The 8,134-nt window shown below is 46.3% G+C and overlaps 1 protein-coding gene across 2 annotated transcripts in view; it reads left to right on the top strand.

The window, feature by feature from the left end:
• Positions 1 to 646: 646 nt before the first annotated feature.
• The window catches only part of LOC146341048 (keratin, type I cytoskeletal 19-like), a 30,097-nt gene continuing 22,609 nt past the window's right edge, over positions 647 to 8,134 (top strand). Inside the window, exons 1-2 of one of the 2 annotated variants that reach the window (XM_084808259.1) lie at positions 647 to 1,031; positions 5,683 to 5,811. In XM_084808259.1, coding sequence (XP_084664385.1) covers positions 765 to 1,031; positions 5,683 to 5,811 — 396 coding nt within the window. In that variant the 5' untranslated portion in view covers positions 647 to 764. Of the gene's footprint in view, positions 1,032 to 5,236; positions 5,812 to 8,134 lie in introns of those variants that run through there. The other variant, XM_084808260.1, reaches the window with a different exon arrangement.

Raw genomic sequence — 8,134 nt, 5'->3', positions numbered from 1 at the left:
TGAATTAACACCGAGTGACCAAAAAGCACAGGTGAATGCTACAGTAATATGGACATAGGAAGCTGCCTGATACGGTCCATCTGGCTCAGTATTGTCACCACTCACCAGCTGCAGCTCTCCAGGATTTCAGGCAGGAATTTTTCCAGCCCTACCTGGAGATGTCGGGGATCGAACCAGGAACCTTCTGCGGGCAAACCAGGTGCTCTTCTGCTGAGCTGCGGCCTCTCCTAAATGTCCTGCTCACTCACAAGGGGCAAAGTCTCACCTTTAAAAATTCTGTTTAAAACCAGGGACAGCCCTGACAGTCTTGCATGGTATGATCCACTTCCAAGCTGTTCCCTTCAGCCTGTTCTCGCATGGTGAAACCTGTAAGATCACCCCCCCCCACACACACACACACATTAAGAGTTTTTGCATCCATATCTGGCTTGGGGACTGTAGGGTGATGAGAAATTGCATGCTGGACATTTTTCCTCTTGGTTATCTTGGCCTCCATCTGGCATTGACAAATCCAAATCTTGATCCATGGGTTTTGCAACGGCATTACGAATGTGCCTCTCGGAGCGGGGGAAAAGAATGACCCCGAGCGTAGTTTTCAAAACAAATGCCTTTCTTGTTCCTGACTGTATGAAGAACAAGGTGACCCACTGGGGGAAAGGGTGTGAGTTAGCCCTGCCCATCGGCTTGCCGATCTATATAAGGGAACTTTCCAGGAGTTACATCGCTCGCTCTCCCACTTTGCATTGCTTTCTGCTGCTGGGATCATGGCGACTACTTTCTCCAGCCGCAGCCAGTCCTTCTCTGGAGGCATCCAAGGACCCAGAGGGGGAAGCTTGCTTGGCCTAGGCAGGTCTCAGACAGCGTCAAGTATCTATGGGGGCACTGGGTTCCTGGCTAGCTTCTTGCCCCTGGCCAAGGACGGGCTGGCAAGGCGTTATGGGCAAGGGGCTGTGGAGACAAATATCCTTGACATGAATGAAAAAGACACCATGCAGAATTTGAATGACCGCCTGGCTGCCTATCTCGACAGGGTGAGTAGCTGGAGGGTGATCCTCAATGGAAAGTCAGGTGTGTAGTACTGGCGTTGAGGTAATATGGGTGTTGCCAGAGCGCCACCATGTCAGCCTCTGCTTCTGGAATGTAGTTCCAGGAAAGGGAGACAGTGCTTGATTTTTAAAGAGGGTGCCATGGTCCATCTGTGTCAGGAGCAGGGATGCTGGAGAAATTTGAGACGGACTAAAATGAGTTCAGATTTCTAAGAATCCGACCAGCAGAATCCACTGCGAACCGGCCTCCCCAGGCTGCGTGGAGTCTGTGGACGTTCGGATCTTTTTTCTCTTTTTTTAACATTCCTGAAATTTGCGCAAATGTATTTGTAGCAAAATACGCAAGTTTCTGCTGGGACTGGAAAATATATGAGGGGAAAAGTTGAATGGAATGGGGGACAATATGCTAAATGTTATGTAATAATGTAAGCTACATAAATTCTTGCGAATCCTCTTACGAAATTATTTGCGTATTTTTTCTCATGATGAAAAAGATCGAATCCGTCTGTGAATGGACGCTGGAATGAAAGACACCGCGCAATCCACAAAATACACTCAGGACGGATTTCACAAAATCCAGACATCTCTAGTCCGGAGCTCTGCCATCTTTCCTGGAAGAAAGTGTTAATTCTATGTGTGTGGGGACAGGCTAGAGTTGGTGAGGGAAAGCGACTCTGCACATGCTGGCTGGGGAATGCTGGGTGTTGTAGGACTTTTTTTCCTGTCTAAGCATGCATAGGATTGCGCCTTTAATGAACAAAAATTCAAATGTCTGCCTCCACTGGACTAACAGTGGAGACATTTTCCTTGAATGTGGATGGTAATCTAAGTGATGCCTGCTTGCCGCTCCAACATTTGAATTTAAAACTTTCATTCGATGGCCTTGTAGGCCCCTTCTAACCCTACTACTATTCTATGATTCAGACCTATTGGTCTTGAGTAGAGGCGCATTTCACATCTTCCACTGCATATATCCACATGTCCTGAGCAGTACTGTTTCGGATTCTGGATTTTCTGGATGCTGAAGCAGACATTTGACATCTTCTAAATCTGCCACTGAAGAAAGCAATCCAGTCGAAGCACGTTTGGTGGACAACAAGGTTAAATTCAACAGATTGCCCTCGTAATTTGAGACTGCAAAGTTTGTAACAGGGTCGTGATATGTTTGGTCTGACCTTATATAGTACTGTGAAGTTGGCCTGATCTTTGTTCACCGAAGGCACAATCCTATGTGTGTTTAGACAGAAAAAAGACCTTCACCTCCCAGCATTCCTCAGCCAGCTGAGGCGGGTTTTCTTGACAAATTCTGAGATTCAGAGTGTCCTCTTAAGATGCTGCCAGGGATTGGGGGATCAGGTCACCTCCTGTGCAGGACAATGCCTATTAGGGCACAATCCTATGCGAGTTTAGACGGAAAGGCCCTACACCCCCCAGCATTCCTGAGCTAGCCCTGCTGGCTGGGGAATGCTGGGAGTTGTGGGACTTTTTTCTGTCTAAACATGTATAGGATTGCGCCCTAAATTACTTTTACCTGCACCTCCTACAGCAAGGTGGAATCTTGCAATCCTTGTGATCCTTTCGGCCTGGTGGGATCTTTACTCTGCCACTTGGCTGCCTGACATCCACCTGCATTGCAAGAAAGGCTATTTAAGGTGGGCTACTGGGCTCTTGGTATTTCATTTTGAAAAAGAGAGGTGGCACCCACAATGGAAGTGGCACCCACAATGCTTCCTCCTAACACCAACTGTGCAGGGGCAAAGGCACTCTGCACATGCTCAGATGCAGCCTTCAATTATTTTTTAAATCCGAGAACTGAATTCGGGTGTTGAAAACCTATGAGGCAAAGCCCTGGTGAGCTCAAACCACGAATACCTCAGTGCTGATTCCCACATAATTCTTGTTTGTGCAGGAATCCTTTGACAAACAGGTTTTTATCCTTATCTTTGTATGTCTGACCTTTAGTTATGGTTAACAGTTACCTATAAAAACTAAATCTGGAAATTGGTATAACTGGAATAAATGTAGGTTTGAATCTGCTAGAGTTGGGATTTAGTAATTATTTTACCTGTTGGGTCAATTTGCCTGGTATTAACTAAGTTGGCTTTTACTGATTCATGTCTTCTTCTTCTTCTTCTTCCTCTTCCTCTTCCTCTTCTTCTTATTTTTATTTATTTATTTATTTATTAATTAAATTTATTAATCACCCATCTGGCTGATCACCCAGCCACTCTGGGCGATGTACAATAATAGAAACAGTTTAAAACAATAAAATTCTACATTAAAAACATCATATTTCCTCCTCCTCCTCCTCCTCTTCTTCTTTTTCTTCTTCTTCATTGTTATATAATGTCCACTTTCCTTGTTTTATATTGTGATGTCCTAAGGCAGCCTTCTTCAACCTGGTGCCCCAGGTATGTTGGACTATAACTCCCAAATCCCCAGCCAGCATGTGTAGCAGAGGTGGGCAACACACAAACTACACGTGGCCTGCTTGGCTAGTTTTGCGGGGGCCATCCTGTTTCAGCCACTGCCACTGCCCAAGCGGCAGCATCAGCAAACCCCCCAGCGATTTCCCTTGCAAATAAGGTGTGTGGGAAGAGTCTTGTTTGCAAGGAAAATCACCCCCCCACTTTTTTTTTGCTGCTGCTGTTGTGGCAAATTCAGCGGTGGCAGTTTTGGTGGCAGGGGTAGAATGTGGCCCCTGGTGAGGGGAATGCAGCCTCCCAACTCCAGGAAGTTGCTCACCCGTGATGTATAGGATTGCAGCCTATGTCAGCCAGCGGTAACCTACTAGTACAAATGGACTCATTTTGAAGGAACTGAATACACATCCCCACCTAAAGATTTGGCGCCGTAAGACCATTAAGTCTGGAGTCTAAAATTACGTAGCTGCATCACTGTGGGTTGGAGAACTCCTCCCACAAGTGATGCCGTGAACAGCAGCTCCTGCTCATTTCTGTGAGGCGCATGCAAGTGAATTTCCCAGTGAATTGTGCCCCATGTGGGTCAGATGATCTGTCTGACTCTCTTCAGGGCATCCATAATCCACGGCCTGCCACCAGGCTTCATGACAAGGCCGCCTCGCCTGTGTCAGGGTGGACACTGAGCCCATAGCATCCCAGAGTAGTTCTGATTCGGAGGAAGAGCAGTCGCTCCTGGGAGAGGAGCGCGCCCCTTTTTCCCAGGGCCCGCAGCTGACAGAGATTCCTCCCACCAGCATTCCTAGCTTAGATAGCAGTCCTGGGAGTGACAGAGCACGGGAAGCAGACTTGATGGACGCGCAACGCCGACGCAGAGAGCGGCGCCAAATGGAGAGCGCGGAAAGGAGGCGTAGTGCCCGGTTGGCGCTCAAAGAACGGTTGCGCCCAGAGGATCCAAGGGAAAAGGGGAGGGATTCTCCCTAGTCCTTATATTCAGGGGTCTGCCAGTAATTGCTTTTCAAACGGGGACCAACTGTTCCAACTTAGGGCATAGGGATGCTGCTGCTCAGATCTAGTTGCTACCTGTAGAGCTGTTAAGTTGTAAAAGAAGAATAAAGCTTTGAAAAGAATCCCTTTGTCTGTGTCTGGACTTGGCTACTGGATTAGACTGAGAGCCCTCCAAGGAGCCCTTGACAGCCTGTTTAAAAAGGCACAAATATGCCTATTATCATTCCCTCTAATACCAAACTTGTGTGGTTCCTGTGCTGATCAATTTGGAAGCAAAATGGGGGCCGCTCAGAAAAAAACAAGGTTTCCAGAAGGATATTAGTTTGTAAATTAAAAGAAAAAGATTTGTTTAAAAGAAAAATCTCCCGAACAATCTGACAAGGACCTATGCAGGTTCCGGGACTTACAGAATGTTATGGATGTCAACAAAAGAAAGAAAGAAAGAGAATGGAAAATGAGTCAGAGGAGGGGGTGGACTGGCTTGCAAGACCCCTTGCTTGTGTATGAGCCTTTCTTTCTACATGAAGTATTTATTGTGCACTCATGATTCCTCACTCAGGGTAGTTTGTGGGTGCTTTACATGACATCCTCCACCTCCTGGGCCTCTCCTGTTCTTTGGAACCATTTTAGCAGGTTTTTTCTTCTTCTTTCTAATGAGGAAACTATACCTGAATGGCAGCATGAAAACCTAGTGTATTTGCACAATTCTGCTACACCACAGCGCCACTTAGTGGTTGTGTCATGGAACATAGGGAAGGACACCTAGGGCAGTATGCAAGTGGGTCCTTCTGTGCACGGCCAGCCTCATCGGTTCCAGTCTGTGCGCGGAAAGCCCCGCTGGCCCCAATCCACAAATGGCCCCTACAGCTTGTGTGATGGACATCACGCTTCCAAGGGCAAGCCCCCAAATGAGCAGGAACGCTCATTTCTGGAAGGGGCAGGGTTCTGGTGACTTCTCCCCTTCCAGAAACGAGTATTTCCGCTCGTTTTGGGGCTTACCCCTGGAAGTGCACTATCACATCGCACAAGTGGTAGGGGCTGCTTGGGGGTTGGGGCCGGCGGGGTCTTCCACCCGCGGATCAGAACTGTCAGGGCTGGCTGTGCACGGAAGGACACACTTGGATACTGAACCTATACTTCAAGGATTCAGCAACCTCTCTTTTATTCTGTTCTCATTGCCCGGTTTGATTTTCTCTGCCTTATGCCAGGTGCACTCTCTTGAGGAATCTAATGCACAGCTGGAGCAGAACATCCGGGAGATCTACATGAAGCGAGCATCAACTGGCGGCCCTGACCTGAGCGGCTATTTCAACACCATCACAGAGCTGAAGTCCAAGGTATCAGCATTATCATTATTAATTTGAATTTGTATGCCACTTTGGATTTCTATTTCTTCCTTGTGGACTAGGGCTGGGGGAGAAATTGGTTCAGTTCACTAATACACAAACCAAAACACAGTTATACTTCAATCTTTGCAATGCTCCAAATGTTGCTATGCAGTTCTCCAATCAAAAAACACATACAAAAATGTGTATATTGGGAAAAAGTATGTACAAAAATCCATATATTGGTGCAAATAACATAAAAAATGCATTCTATTAAGGAAAACTGCTTGCAAAAATTGGGTTGTTGTTGTTGTTCAGTCGTTAAGTCGTGTCCGACTCTTCGCGACCCCATGGACCATAGCACGCCAGGCTTTCCTGTCCTCCGCTTTCTCCCAGAGTGCGCTCAAGTTCATATTCATTGCATCGGTGATGCTATCTAGCCATCTCATCCTGTGCCGTCCCCTTCTCCTTTTGCCTTCCATCTTTCCCAGCATCAGTGTCTTTTCCAGTGAGTTTTCTCTTCGCATTAGGTGGCCAAAATATTTGAGCTTCAGCTTCAGTATCTGTCCTTCCAATGAGCACTCAGGGTTGATTTCCTTTAGGATTGACTGATTTGACCTCCCTGCAGTCCAGGGGACTCGTAAGAGTCTTCTCCAGCACCACAGTTTGAAAGCATCAATTCTTCGGCGCTCAGCCTTCCGTATAGTCCAGCTCTCACAGCCATACGTTACTACTGGGAAAACCATAGCTTTGATTATACGAACCTTTGTCGGCAAGGTGATGTCTCTGCTTCTTACTATGCTGTCTAGGTTTGCCATAGCTTTCCTCCCAAGGAGCAAGTGTCTTTTACTTTCATGGCTACAGTCACCGTCTGCGGTGATCTTGGAGCCCAAGAAAATAAAATCTCTCACTGCTTCCATTTCTTCCCCTTCTATCTGCCAGGAAGTGATGGGGCCAGATGCCATGATCTTCGTTTTTTTAATGTTGAGTTTCAAACCAGCTTTTGCACTCTCCACTTTCACCCTCAACAAGAGGCTCTTGAGATCCTCTTCGCTTTCTGCCATTAGGGTGGCATCATCTGCGTATCTGACGTTGTTGATAATTCTCCCGGCAATCTTAATTCCAATTTGTGATTCATCCAACCTGGCGTTTCTCATGATGTACTCTGCATATAAGTTAAATAAGCAGGGCGACAATATACAGTCTTGTCGTACTCCTTTCCCAATTATGAACCAATCAGTTGTTCCATGTGCGGTTCTTACTGTTGCTTCTTGACCCTTGTACAGGTTTCTCAGGAGACAGGTAAGGTGGTCTGGTACTCCCATCTCTTTAAGAATTGGCCACAGTTTGTTGTGATCCACACAATCAAAGGCTTTAGCGTAGTCAATGAAGCAGAAATAGACGTTTTTCTGGAATCCTCATGCTTTCTCCATGATCCAGCGAATGTTGGTGATTTGATCTCTAGTTCCTCTGTCTCTTCAAACCCCACCTTGTACTTCTGGTAGTTCTCAGTTCACATACTGCTGAAGCCTATCTTGTAGGATTTTGAGCATAACCTTGCTGGCATGTGAAATGAGCGCAATTGTATGGTAGTCTGAACACTCTTTGGCATTGCCCTTCTTTGGAATTGGAATGTAAACTGACCTTTTCCAGCCTTGTGGCCACTGTTGAGTGTTCCAAATTTGTTGGCATATTGAGTACAGCACTTTAACAGCATCATCTTTTGGGATTTTAAATAGCTCAGCTGGAATACTGTCATCTCTGCTAGCTTTGTTGTTACTAATGCAAAGGTTTTAATTACTAAAGCCCACTTGACTGCACTCTCTAGGATGTCTGGCTCCAGTTCAGTGACCGCACTATCATGGCTATCAGGGACATTAAGATCTTTCCTGTATAGTTCTTCTGTGTATTCTTTCCACCTCTTCTTAATCTCATCTGCTTCTGTTAGGTCCCTGCCTTCTTTGTCCTTTATCATGCCCGTCTTTGCACAAAACGTTAAAAATTGGGTACATTAGAAGAAATGTGCATGAAAATGCATATAAATTTTCGAATGGATTTTAAAAATAAAACTGTGATCCCTCCCTAATTGGGACAACCAGAGGTAGAAACAGGATATCAGGTGACAAGAAGCTGCGCTCAGTAACACTTTCTTGGGACAACTCTCGGGCAGGTGTCTACATTCCAAGTATATATCCAGTAGAGGCTGGTGGCTCCAGTGTTGGTAAGGCAGTGAATCCACTCTGGGTTTCAGTCAGAACCAGTCAGCTTCCAGTTTCCGCACCATGGATTGCCCGTTTAGAGTTCTGGCTGGTTCTGACTGAAACCTGGCGTGGAT

Source organism: Heloderma suspectum, chromosome 6, assembly GCF_057233095.1.
Source record: "Heloderma suspectum isolate Gila_16-S chromosome 6, 16-S_ref, whole genome shotgun sequence".
Classification (NCBI taxonomy): Eukaryota; Metazoa; Chordata; class Lepidosauria; order Squamata; family Helodermatidae; genus Heloderma; species Heloderma suspectum.
This window is presented reverse-complemented; position numbering and strand designations above follow the sequence as displayed.